Source organism: Cryptotermes secundus, unplaced genomic scaffold, assembly GCF_002891405.2.
Source record: "Cryptotermes secundus unplaced genomic scaffold, Csec_1.0 scaffold59, whole genome shotgun sequence".
Taxonomy (NCBI): Eukaryota; Metazoa; Arthropoda; class Insecta; order Blattodea; family Kalotermitidae; genus Cryptotermes; species Cryptotermes secundus.
Window position 1 is genome coordinate 553,290 of NW_019738348.1, and position 14,849 is coordinate 568,138.

Sequence of the window (14,849 nt, forward strand, 5' to 3'; positions counted from 1 at the left end):
CTGGCTCCTAGCGATTTTTGGCTTTTCCAACAATGAAAGACACTCTGCATGGTTGCACATTCACCAGTCGTGTCGCTATTGCATCAGCGATTTTCCAGTGGTCAAAACAGACTCCTACAGAAGCGTTCGTAGCAGCCATGGAATCATGGTGTCGACGTTGTGAAAAATGTGTATGGCTGCAGGGATATTACATTGAAAAGCGATAGAAGTTTCAAATTTTTTGTATGATTATTATGTGAGAAAAAAATCGGAGACCTTAGAACTTGAACGCACCATGTACCTCCTCCATTATCCTCACGAGGCTGAGTGGACCCTGTTCCAGACCCACTAATTCTCAGAAAATCTGGTAACACCGGGAATCGAACTCAGACCTCTGCATCTGCTGCCAAGAACTCTGACCACTAGACCACAGAGGCGGTCCTTAGAAAAATACAGAGCCAAAAATTTAGAAAACTTCAATTTTATTACCAAAATATAACAAATTTTTCAAGCTGGGGTTTACAAATTCTTAAAATCTGAATGAACAGGGTGATTTCACCTTCAAACCATAAAACCAAATTAATTATGGCAAATCTGCTTAGTAGATAATCAATATAAAAATTTAAAATGCTTTATGTCCAATGTCATGTAAATCATAGATCTGAGGTTCTTATGGCATTGATTACGAAGATTACTGCCTTCTGGGATGATATGTCATGTAGTTTGGTAGAGAGGTACCAACATTGCATAGGAACATGCTCTTCAGGTTGGAAGAGACTCTTTCCAGAAAACAGTAAGTAATATTCTTGTGTAAATGAAATAAAGACTGAAACCAAACTATCTAAAGTGTCATGTTAAAGGGAAAGCATTGGCTGAAAACAAATGAAACTAAACACTGACACTGAGACTAATTGGGAAAGAAGATAAAAATATCAACCTACATCAAAGCACATAAAACAGTTTCAGCATCACAAAACTAATAATTAAAAAATTTTAAATTCTGTCAAAATAATAGAGGTCTGTGCTACTACATTTAAACTTTCAAACTGGAATGAATTTCACAGTCCCACTAGTTTCAGTCATACCATACTAGCAGTCCCATTTGGGTATTTGCTTTCCAGGCACTATTTAAAACAAAAACAAAACATTTATTAACAAACAATACTGTAGAATTTACTATACATATAATGTAACCAATGTCTACAAATTAATCAAGTTTCTGTATACTGTCATTCATATCACCAACACTGTAGAAACATAGATGTCCTACCTGTGCATTACATGGCTGGCGTTTCACTAGTTTTTGGTCTTGCATCACCTTATGAACATAGTTCTGCTCTGGTAAACAATTAATTCTTAACCAATCACGGATCCCTAATAACGTATGGAACTCCGAATTTGGGATCCGACTCCAAGGGTTCAAACCTGTCAAGTCCAAGATGGAAACTCCTAAAGCTCGACCAACCTATAAACAATCAACAATATATCCTGCATAATTACATAATAATAAATACTTACAAACTGAATGTGACATGTGATATCACTGTCCTACTTTGGCTCAAACAACTGCAATTCTACAGAAATTCAGCGCTCATGAGTTAAAACACTTTTGGGAGCAAAGCGGTATCATTTGAGGTGTAGTAAAGTTACACTGAGCTCCAGCAAAGGGCTGGGGCTAGAGTAGATGCTGCTACATTAGCTGGATCCAACAATTATCAAGAAACTAATTCTTTCACACACTCTGTCAGATTCAGTTATTCAGGCTGTCATATTAAGGTCTCCTCTTAAACTGCGTAGATTATTAAGAAACAATTTAAAGGGATATGATGGTGTCATATGTTCAGGCAAATGGGTATAAAGTGAATCCTTTACTCAACTCAGATCAAGAGTTGAAAACAGATTTCAAAATATAAAATATGAAAGAAAACAAAGTAAAACTGGCAACATACATGTTCAAATAAATAGGCCACAAAAGGGATCCTAAGTAACTTCCAGTATTCAGAAATTTGTGTTCGGTCAAATGTCAGACTGATATCAAGAATTTTAAAATAGAAAAATAAATAAATAAAATAAAATTGACACATTTGAGCACACTATGTTAAAGTAAAATGACCAGAAACGTCTAAATTCAGTACAAAGGAATAATGTCAAGGCAAGTGATGAGTTGTTTACTATAGCATGAGATAATGATTTCATGTAGCGGCATCCATCCTGAGAAGATGACAGTCACTCAACTAGTCTAGTAATTTACCATCTTTTTAGAATTCAAAAGTCCATTGCCATGTACACAAAAGCTCAACACTGGTACACACTCTACACCAGACAAGTCCAGTTCACTCTCATACTATTTCTTTTAACACTTTGCGGACCAGACACATGTTATCAGGCTTTTTGCTTTTAAATGTGACGGACCAGTCACATGATAACATGATTTTAGGACACGTTAGGTTGTAACACACTATACCTTGCTCTGGCGCTATGCAACTTCAACGAATACTGCGTAATAAATCTTCGGAATGTATGCTAGGTATTCAGTAACTTGACCTGGCTGGCTAGGGTCCCTACTCCAAAAGAAAATAAACTTTGCCCCTTCCAGCTGTTTATGTACCAGGCAGGAAGTTAGTAGAGGGGAAAACGGCCTATGTAGTCTAGAGGTAACGTTCTCACCTCATGACTCGTAGTACACGGGTTCAAATACCCGGCGGAGGTTGTCGAATTTTTAAGGGCGGAAAAATTCAGGGAACAAGTCCTCTGGGAGGGACTTCAAGCCGTGGATCCCATGTCGTAGCTTTATGGCACATAAAAGAACGACATATCTCCAAAGGAGGTCACTGAGCCAAATTAACGGATGTTTCCCGCCCAACAGCAGTCTCTAATACCTCTGGTAGATGGGGAAAGCATTATAGATACCTCTCAGCTAGTAGAGCCGGTCTCGCTGGCTGGGTGGGACTGATGGTAAGCACCAGTACCAGTAGGATATAGAGACTGGTAGAAATCATAGAGGGAAGCACAATGGACCAATACAGGTCTCAGTGCATGGGGAAACCCACCCTCTCCAATAACTAACTAACTAGTAGAGGGGAATATGTTTCAAGGACAAAAGTGGTTGAAGGCAAAGCGATCTCTCAGACTTGTTCTCCAATGAAGCTATCTGATGTGCCTTGTGGAGGAGTAGTGATTAGTTACTCAGACGGTGGAAGTGACAGGGGTCAACAGAGAACTGTGGCCACAGATAATAAAAGTGAAATTTGCCTTGTGGCTTATACATTGTGCCATTTTCAATTCATTTTTGGTTTACAAAAATCTAAACCCTGATTCAAAATTGAAATACAAAGAATTTCTGATGAATGTGGCAAAGGCCTGGGCTACAGACCAGATGGTGGCGGCAGAACAAGAGTCAGACAGACTTAATGCGACCTAGCCCATCAACTCCCACCAAACACAGGCCTCATGTGGACAGCCCTGAGGACTCTCGGGGTGATATGCGGAAACATACCCTCCTGAAAATTGTGAAGAGTGAACATTCCAAGGGGAAGCATCCTTCTAGGCAATGCCGTTTGCACAGTTCACAAAAAAAGGAGTATGACTGTCTACATTGCAAGTTTTGTGTAATGCCACTTCAAAAAGGGGAATGTTTCAAGAAATATCACTCTCAAGCACTTCTAGGAGCATTGCTAAGTGTTCTCCAAATATTTTAGTTCATAAAATTAATTAGGAGATTTTATATTAAGTTTTAAAGTGAACAGTGCACAAGTTAGGGTAGTAGGTACAAAAATGCCGGTCCCCAGGGTGATTTAAATATTTAAATCGCCAGTCCACAAAGTGTTAAGATCCATTTTGATATACAGGGGATGGACAAAAATATGGAAACATCTCGTGAAATGCATGCCTGAATTGAAGTGTTTATTTTAGCGACATTTGTAGGTGACACTGTTGTATCTGCCCAATAACACTATCTGTACAACCTCCGCAATATGTTGCAAGCTTCATTTGTTGTCAAGACAGTGTTCTGTGCAGTTTTTAGTGCATCATGTCACAGCTAACAGAATTCAAACGCAGGCAAACTGTTGGGGCCCATATGGTGGTTGCTTCCATAACCAAGGTAACCGAGGTTTTTGGTCTTTCACGAGGCACGGTATCAAGATCATGACCGCATACAGAAGGACTGGAAAAACCACATCCAATAAACACCAGCATGGACAGAAATGTGTGTTGAGTGATCGAGACAGACAAATATTGCATAGGATTATGAAAAAAAATAAGAAGACTACAGCTGCAAAAGTGACTGCTGAACTGAATGTCACGCTCACAAACCCTGTCAGCACCAAAACAGTACGAAGGGAACTCCACAAGCAGGGTATATCTGGATGAGCTGCAATTCCAAAGCCGCTTGTCAGTGATCAAAATACCATTAAGAGGAGAGTGTGGTGCCGAAGTCATAAAACCTTGACTATGGAGCAATGGAAGATGGTCATTTGGTCAGATGAGTTCATCTTCACACTGTTTCCGACTTCTGGCCAAGTTTAAGTCTGGAGAATGCCATCCAAAGCTTAAAATCCAGATTGTTTGCTGCCAAGAGTGAAACATGGCGGGGGTTCAATCATGGTATGGGCAGCCATATTGTGGTATTCTGTTGGACCCATCATGACCCTGCAAGGTCATATCACTGCCAACGACCATGTGACCATTTTGGGCAACCAGGTCCATCCCATGGTGCAAACTTTGTTCCTCAATGGTGATGCCATTTACCAAGATGACAATGCCCATGTTCACACAGCTCACATCGTCCAGGACTGGTTTTCTGAGCATGAAGACGAAGCGTCACATCTGCCATGGCCCCCACATTCGCCAGATATCAATATTATTGAGCCTTTGTGGTCTGTTTTGGAGAGCAATCTGCATGCTCGCTATCCACCTCCATCATTGTTAACAGAACTTGCCAATGTTTTGCAGGAAGAGTGGTACAAGATTCCCTTGCAAATCATACAGGACCTCTATTTATCCATTCCAAGGAGACTGCAAGCAGTTCTGCAAGCCAGAGGTTGTCCTACGCCATATTAGTCACAGTAATGTGTTTTTTGTTGGGTGTTTCCATATTTCTGTTCATCCCTTGTAATTTTCCCACTTTCTCTTCAGGTTTCTGTCAATAATTCTGTAAGCATTTCTCTTCCCTACCATGCAGCTTATGTACTCTATCCATCTCAACCTCCTTCATTTTATCATCCTAGTATTATCTGGCAAATAGTACACATTATGAAGCCCCTCTTTATGAACTTTTCTCCAGCCTTGTGCCATTTCCTACAGGTCCAAATATTCTCCTCAGCAGCCTATTCTCAAAACCTTAGTCTATGTCCTATATAATTCATATTATTCACCATATATTACTAGGGTGACCAACTCAAGAAAGATGAAATGGCCAGGGCATTTAGCCCATATGGAAGAGACAATGAATATATACAAAATGACAGCTGGAAAGCCTAAAGAACATACAACTCAGAAACTTGGGAATAAACTGGGAGGATAACATTAAAATGAATCTAGAGTGTAAGAGAAGCAAAACTAACTCAGTTGGCATATAGACTAGGCTATATGATGGATGATCAAGAATTGTGAGTTTGATTCCAGCTGTGGCAAGAGATTCTTCTTTCCTCCAGTGTTCAGACCAGCTCTAGGGCCCACCCAACCTCCTATGGAATGGGTACTGGGAGCTACTTCCCTGGGGGTAAAGTGACAGAGGCATGAAGGTGACCACTCACCTACATCTACTGCTGAGGTTAAGAATGGTGAAGCTACACCTCTACTACACCTAAGTTTTCATGATGTGATGCTTCATTAATTTAAGCACAAGGATAAATTACCTTCACATGGGGTATAAGGATGTGGCCTGGATTCATATGTCAGGATAGGGACCAGATACAGAGTCCTGTGAACATGTTAATGAACATAGTATACTCATACAGTGTTAATAATGTCTATAAAATTACATTAATGGACCTTCAGCTTCTGTAAAAGGCAAAAATTTCTTGGCTAGCTGAGTGAATATCAGCCTATTAAGGACTCTGCTCCTTGGAATTTGCCAATCATATGAACACAGCAGCTTATGGCTGTTTACTTGCTAAAAGTGGATGGTTACTTTTTCTTGTTACTTTACCTCTTCAAACACTTGTGGTGTGTATTTTGGTGGCACCAATAATGCTACAGCTGGAGAATTCTTGATTTCCTTCATACATGGTGGCAAGATATTGACCAATCTTCCTGTGTTGTAATTACACTCCAGAGTGTAGCTACGAACAAGTCCTGTTGTCTTCCATACAGCAACTCTACCTGATCCTTCACGGCTCATCCCATCACGCCTATCTCTGCACATATGGTTCATGCTATTTACAGCTTTCTTGTGCAAGTGTAAATGAAATGGCAGAAAGGATCTCTCTCATTAAGCATACCCTGAAATCAGCCTCATCAAACAGATTAATATTAGCCAAAAATCATCAAAATAGGGAGACAGTTTAACCCTTAAGACCACATAACATATTAAGTAAACAATGAGAAAATTAAAATTTGGCAAAAGAAAAACAGAATTTACACACACAACAGACTAATCTGACATTATGTTTAAGAGCCCTGAAAGCATGGAATCTGAAAATGTGTAAAAAAATCCGTTTTGTATTACCCATAACAGGCGAAGTTTACACATTTCCTGTTTTATTTTTGAAATTTCCTTCTCAAATTGGAATCCACTCTAGTTTCTTGCAGAATCAAAATTTTCTCATAAAACAACATTCAACGTTTGTGGCAGAACAAACCACCACATCTACATTTTGGGGCCAAAGAATCTCCAGACAATCTGGAAACATGAAAGAGACACCTCAAAAATCCACTAGATGAGATGAGAGGGTTGCTACATACAGAAACTGAAAAGGATATGGGAGAAATCAGTTATGTCTTATTTCAAGGTACTAAGTGACATTTGCCTGGAGAGACAGAAGTGTTATGAAAACATCAGTCAGTACTGACAGTGCCCTGGCCTAGGCTTGAATGTTGGGCACTTTAGCACCAAGTAAACCTACATGATCCTGAAATATCCCAATTGCAGAGACTGACAAACTTCTAAGATACTTCACTGAAATAACCAGTTGCCAAAGGACTAATTGTTTATGGAGTCATGTTAACACGCTCAATGCTACCTCAATTAAGGGCATAAGTTGCAACCAGGAGCCAGTGCCTTTCTTAGGTGTTTATGTGGGACATATGTATCAGACAACAGTTCTACCAAATATTTTAATTTTCATCACATGAACCATCAAAATGGAACATGATGCATATGTTCATCAGGTGCACTGAAAGATGTTGATATATACTCTGTGCTGGTCAATGCATGCAAGCATTATCAATTTATGACAAAAATGCCTAATCATTACATAAAAATACAGAATTGGTTTCCAGCGATGAGAAACAATAGTATAAGCGCAAAGAGCTACATGCTTTGCATTATGTCCTGCATCAGAAAATACCTTCATATTGTTACTGAAGCTGCCACAACAGAAACTATTTACTTTCACCGATGAAACTGTCCAAATCATGGTCCCAAACATAGTCCAGGATATCTAGGGTATTAGAGAGTTTCACATAGAATTTTTTCTCTGCACCCCCCTCCAACTTTTTGTAGCATACTTTGCAGTGCTTTCTCAATGCTTTCCCTTTGTCATTTGCTGGCACTTGCCTTAGTGACTTGGGTTTCATTTTGGGGTAATATACAAAGACAATGGGTGCCACACAACAGAAAATCCAATCCTGTACGATAATTTTTCTCCAGAATATCTGGAATGTAAGTGGTGTGTGTTCAGCATCATCTCAATGTGAGTGTGACTATAGCAAAACAAAGGCAATCACTGCTGACCATTTTGGACAGGAAAAGCCACTGATATTACTATGTGATTTGTACCTGCTCCTTATGAATTAAGCAGAAGTAATCATGTTAAAAGCCGGTCACAGTAGCTCAGCTGTCTAAGGTATGTACTGTCTTTGCTCGCTTGGAAACCGGGATCGTGGGTTCGAATCCCACTCAGGGCATGGATGTTTAGTTTGTGTGTGTGCGTTTATCTGTGTTTGTGTATAGGTAGAGGCCTTGTGACAAGCTGATCACCCGCCCAAGGAGTCCTACCGAATGTGTAAGATCTAGAAAAACCAAAGTGAACAGAGAAGTTCATGGAGGTAGGCATAGGCCCACTGGGGCTGTAGTGCCAAGAAAAAAAAAATCATGTTAAAAAGTAGCCCATAAACTGAATCCATATTTTTTGGAGGAACTTGGGGACAGGATCACAAATGCAACAAATAAAATCACTCAGCAGTAATTATAAAATATTTTTTCAAAGCACTCCAGGTTTCTGAAAACTTGTTTGATCAACAATGGAACTGAAAAATAGTAATTAAAAATGGAGATCACGTTCAGTCTAGATATTTGTAATAATATTTTTGTAAATTACAGTAAATGTTCTTTCATATGCTATTTACAGTTTTATTCTATCAGTAGAGAACAGCCCATTCAAATCAATGGAAAACTGAAAATATTAATATAGGAATACTTTTTAGAGGTTATCTGATTCTTGAGAAAGCCATTCCTTATTAGAAGAATTAAAAACACAGCTTAGAATGGAATTATTTAGGAGAAACAATAAGTTTAGAGGTTTGTTATAATGAAGGGTGATGTGATTTATGCATATTCATAGGCTATAAAACTGTTGCTATTCAAAAACAACTTATGGCCAAATTTATGGGCATTGGATCAATGTTGAAAAACAACTTACTAAGAAAATGCCAGGAAAGAGTATACCTGTAGCTAACTCTACATTTTCAACAATGAAGCACTTTTATACTCAGGAAATAAACGTATTAACCATATCAATGAATGAATTTTTAACAGTCTTGATGAATTAAAATAAGTGTAGACCTCACTGTATACAGGCCTTCTGTAACATGCACTTCTTGGTGGAGTTTCAAGTTATATTCCTGTTTATTTCCTAGTAGAGTCTACTATCAAGGTGACCAATGGCATTGGGCATACATATATATCACAAACGACTGCAATATTTTGTTTCAGAATATGCTTGAAATCAACAGGAGGCATATATGGGTGCAGTTTTCAAACAGGCCTTATGCTATTCATGGAGATGAGAATTCTAGCAGTTGTAAGGGTATACTGCCATCATATTATCTACATGAACTCATCAAGTGTCTACTTTGGTTATGCTGTTGGTTTCAGATTATAGCCTTCAACATCATTTTGCTGAACTGGTCTATATAAACATTGCTATACATATGTTTTGAAATGAAACAGACCTTCCAACCCTTCATAAAATAAGTAATATTCCATGATAAATATCAACTACACTTCACACATTCACATCTTACAAGGGAATGGTCTGATCTGACATGTTGAAACCTGTCCTGATTTTTTTTTTACTGCAAGAGTACACACAACAAAATCCACTGTCAAAATTTTAGCTGTTAATACGCACTGCAAGTATTTTTTTAAAAATTGCTGAACATGGACAATATTGTATTTAGTTTAGTGAAATTTTGGTTAAATGAAGGCGGGAAAAAACGCTTGAAGTTAAGCAATGTGCAAAACCGATTCCATTTTGTAAAATCGGAACATGAATTGTACAAATCGAAGAAAGAATTACATGAAGAAAGAAATATGCATCAAAATGAAACTCAGAAAAGTCTAAAAGAACGACTATTCGAAAGATTTAGAACTGCACGTGAGAGACAGTGTACCGTTACCAATGGAGATCTACAAGACTGGGCTCCTCGAATCATGAATGAGACGAACATTAGTGATTTCCAGGCTTCTTCGACCTGGTTAAGTAGATTTAAGAAATCATACAGAATTGGGAGTTTGAAGATTACAAAATTTATTTCAAGAAAACGTGTAGAAGAGATACCATTAATCACGAATGCTATAGAGAAGTTCGTAGCTGATGTGAAGTCGAAGCTTGCTGTTGTTATCCCTGCAAGTGCTGTGTATAATGCAGATCAGTAAGGTTTCGAGAATGAACTGTGTGCCAAATGCACATTATCATTTCGTGGCGAGAAACAGACGGAGTCAGTAGTGCAATCAATGAATGCTATGACTCATTCTTATACAGTAATGCCAGTGACAAGTATGAGTGGATTACTATTGACTCATCTTTATATTTGCCTTCAGGAACCTCAAGGCAAATTGGGACCACAAATTAAAAAGGGGCTGTTTACTTGCAAAAATCTTATAATTGACGTATCAAAATCTGGCAAAATGGGAAAGAGTAATTTTCAATATTTCATTCGAACCATCTTCTTACCTGTTGCGGAAAATAATTAATTGTTTTTGGTGGACTCTTGACCTGGACATAATGACACCTCTGTCTTTCAGGAGGATGACCAGAAGACTGTTAATATAATGACAATTCCCCCAGGAACAACCAGTGTGATTCAATCACTTTATAAAGAATTTTTTTTTGACAGTGGAGAACATTTTTTAGAAAACTGTCAGACAATATACTTTCCAATAGCTCTGTGTCATTTCAGGTCTTTCAATGGAACAGTATCCTTAAACTTCAGTCATTTGTACATTGCCAGTTTTCATCACCACGTTTTACGAACTTGATAAAGTATGACGGGTATGCAGCACAATATGTAGAACAACAGCCAGGACCATTTTTTACTCCATCCCAATTTTGTCTACAAAAAACTGTTACTCACTGTGAAGTGCCTGAATGCATTAACTTTTCATTCGTTGGGTGTGCTTGGCGTAAAGAAAATGTCTGTTTTCATCACGCCATAGACACTTCACATTTTTGTGAAAACTATAAAGAATGAACAAAAAACTGCTTCATTGTGGGTAAAGAAGTATTACAAATGATGTACGTATGTGCATTATGTCCATTATAACAAATTAAATTCTTGAGTAGATTGATGCACGATCGTTCGTCCTTATTACCCAAGGTCAAGCTTGCGCTGTCTCGTCACAGCTGTTGTGAGCGCTAGGAAGGGTTGTACAAACCTCTGGTACAAACAGTTCTGCGTACAGAAGAAATCAGTAACTTCGGCAATTTTTAAAAAATACTTGCAGTGCGTATTAGCAGCAAAAATTTTGACAGTGGATTTTGTTGTGTGTACTCTTGCAGTGAAAAAAAAAAATCAGGGCAGGTTTCGACATGTCGGATCAGACCATTCCCTTGTTAGTATCATAAGTACTCACGGAATAGGCTTGAAACAGGGAAACAAAAACTGTTTGCACATACATGGCCTACTACATAAGTTATTTTCATGCAACATGTTAATGCTTGAAAATTTGTAACTTTATACTGTGTAATTTCAGAACTTTCAGCCACAACTGTAGAACTTTTTTATACACACAGAAGGTTACAATGGTCAAGTTCATACATATTTGAAAGTGCAACATGACTTAAAATAAAAAATACAAACTGAAGTGAAAATTGGTCACACAGTCTACAACAAACGCTTAAAGGTCGGAGGGCAGTACTCCTGCACAAATGGCTAGAACTGTGAAAAAGCCCAGGGACTGTAAAGGACCAGGGAATTACAGTGAGGCTCTAACCAATATAAAGGTAGCTATCTTCAGGGAGACTTACCCTGAGGATAAGCTTACTGAGAACAACCAAAATTCCATTTTGGAAGCATTGGGCGAGGTGTTACGTAGGACGCCAAAGGAAGAATTACCACACCTGAAATCCTACAGACTGTTGGGAGGTGCACTTATCTATATATGTGCCGACCAGCAGGCTGGTCAATGGCTCATCAGAGCCATTGACAACCACAGGCTCAAATCAGGGACGAGGCTGAAGGCTACTGATGCCAGGAATCTGCCTAAGCCTGTTAAAGTAGCTCTCCGGACTAGGGACAAAATTGCCCAAAACCAGGATGAGCTGCTGAAATGGATTGTAGACCTTAATCTGGGACTTCATACAGAGAACTGCAGGGTACCAGGCAAGCAATCTGAGTCGAAAGGCCAAAGGCTTATCTTATTCATAGACCGGGACTCCTATACTATTATACAGAGGACTGGTTATAAAATATTTACAGGACTCTCACAGGGGACTGTTAAGGTGCTGGATGATCCTGAAGTTCGGCGCCGGGCAGAACCCGTGACAGACACTGTATCTTCTAACTCAGTCTCTGAGGAGGAAGGGGATGAGGTACCCAGCCCCCCAGATGACCAAAGTAAAATGGATCAGGGGACTGCCTCACATGGAACCCAGTCTGAGAACGGAGAGGGACATAAGATGGAAATTGACCCCTCCTCAATTGGAAGAGATCATGAAATTTCTTCAGATTAACCTACACCACAGCAAAGCTGCCACAGCAGCTCTGTGCCAACAGCTAGCTGAGGGTAAGGCAGATATAGCGCTTATTCAGGAACCTTGGTTATACAAGGGTCAAATAAGGGACTTAAATAATACAGGGGGAACAGTTTACTCTGTTGTACACAGTAATAATGCAAGATCTTGTCTTTATATCAGGAATCATGTTAATGCCTTGCCTTTGCTGGAGCTCTGTTCTAGGGATACAACAGCGGTAAGGATAACATACCCATATCGAGAAGGCAGCAAGGAGCTGATTGTTGCTTCAGTCTACCTTCCATATGACACAGATGAACCACCACCAAATAAGGAAATGAGGGACATCATAGACTACTGCTTTAGCAGGAAGCAACTCATCATTGGGTGTGATGCCAAAGCGCACATCTTGTGGGGGAGCACCGGCACTAACCCAAGGGGAGAGAGCCTTATGGAATTTCTGGCGAGTTCGAACCTGAATATTCTAAACCATGGTAACGAACCTAACTTAGTGGTTTGCAATAGGAAGGTTACTGATTTGACACTAGGCACAAGTAACATAGGAAACCTGGTAAGTAATTGGCATGTATCTGATGAGCCATCCCTATCAGATCACAGATATATATGCTTTCAAATAAGTAACATTACAGTGGATCAAGCTACTTATAAGAATCCTAAGAGAACCAACTGGGAGTCTTACAAAGACGACCTAAAGGTAAATCTAGAGATCATCTCGTGAAATATACGCACAATAAAGGATGTTGATAGATCCGCTGACCAGTTGCAATGGGCCATTATCTCGTCCTTTAATCGGAATTGTCCGGCTAAGACCACTCGCAGACCAAGGAGAGCGCCTTGGTGGAATAACCAGCTGAGTGGGCTTAGAATCAAAACAAGAAGGCTGTTCAATACAGCTAAAAGAACAGAGCAGTGGGACACCTATAAGGAAGCCCTTACCTGTTACAAGAAAGTAATAAGGAAAGCCAAGCAATCCTCATGGAGGAGACACTGCCAAAGCAAGATGAACAGGGTAGATTTGAACCTGGCCAAAGTCATAATTAATCAATCAAAAATATGATGGGCACTGAACACTTTTAGACCATTTAAATCAGTGGAAACAGATGGAATTGTACCGGCACTTTTCCAACATGGGGCAGAACTTTTAGTTCCACACCTATGCCGCATATATAGAGCCTGCTTGGCATATGGTTTCATCCCCACGGCCTGGAGGCAAGTTAAGGTGACGTTTATTCCAAAGCCCAGGAAACTTGATTATACCGATGCTAAGGCTTACCGTCCTATCAGCCTGTCATCTTTCCTTTTGAAAACGATGGAGAAAATAGTGGATAGGCATATCAGGGATGGGGTATTGAGGACATATCCTTTACACCGAAACCAACATGCCTACCAAACAGGTAAATCTACCAAAAGTGCACTACACAATGTGGTAACATGCAGAGAAAGTACAATTGAACACAAGGATATTGCCTTAGGAGCATTCCTTGATATAGCTTTTGATAGAACCTCATTTGATGTAATAAACAGGCTGCTGGAAGGCATGGCATAGAGCCTGCAATATGCAGATGGATCAATGCTATGCTGGAAAGCAGAACCATAGCTGCTACATTATCAGGAGAAACCCTGGGGGCGTCCGCGTCTAAGGGATGTCCGCAGGGGGGCGTACTTTCGCCTCTGCTGTGGAGTCTGGTCGTCGACGATCTCCTGTGGGGACTTAATGATGATGGGTATTATACTGTGATGTGTTGCGCTATGGAGGACACTCCCTCCCTCCCCCAGCAGTGAAGTGGCAGCTCTGGCCACGGTGACATAGCAGGTGAGTCAGCGCTCCGCCCCCATGCTACANGGCAATAGCAAACGGAATAAAAAGCCGGCTGAGCAGTAAGCGAGATAGTGTGTGAGCTGGAGCAACACAGTTGGAGTATAGCAGCAGTTGTGGAAAGAAGAACCGGACGCGTGTGTTAATCAGCGATAGTTTGTGATAATTGAGAAGAAATTGGGAGCGTGTAACGCAGTGACACTTATATAGCTCCCGTACTGTGAATATGTGTAGACTACTGAAGATAGAGTGAACAGATTATTGCGAATAGGGTTATAAAGTGTGAAACCCCGCAACAGTGTGACAACAGAGTGAAGAGATTATTGCGAATAGGATTATAAAGTGTAAAACCCCGCAACAGTGTGAAGACAGAGTGAAGAGATTATTGCGAATAGGATTATAAAGCGTGAAAACTCGCAACAGTGTTATAATCAATTGTAGTTATGACTTGTAGGTTGTTAACCCGTTGCCGTGGTTCGACGTGTATGTTTCGTCAGGGATTTAAATCGTCTGGGGGGGTTCGACGTGTATGTTTCGTCCAGCTGCACACCTACGTTATAACGCCCATAATAATTGATGGTTTTGCTGTAGATTGTTAGATTTTTCGCTGGCCTGTTGTCAGTAGAACAGAGTATAAATAAGACACGACTTTATCTGCGCCAAGTCATCGTTACATATGCCTGTCTTGCAGCAAA

General features: G+C 39.9%; 1 protein-coding gene across 2 annotated transcripts in view; it reads right to left on the minus strand.

Moving 5' to 3' along the window:
* The window catches only part of LOC111870705 (cytosolic carboxypeptidase-like protein 5), an 80,534-nt gene that overhangs the window by 50,440 nt on the left and 15,245 nt on the right, over positions 1-14,849 (minus strand). Inside the window, exons 9-10 of one of the 2 annotated variants that reach the window (XM_023863184.2) lie at positions 6,131-6,338; positions 1,250-1,444 (exon numbers count right to left, since the gene is read on the minus strand). In XM_023863184.2, the coding sequence (XP_023718952.1) occupies positions 1,250-1,444; positions 6,131-6,338 (403 nt within the window). Of the gene's footprint in view, positions 1-1,123; positions 1,445-6,130; positions 6,339-14,849 lie in introns of those variants that run through there. The other variant, XM_033753968.1, reaches the window with a different exon arrangement.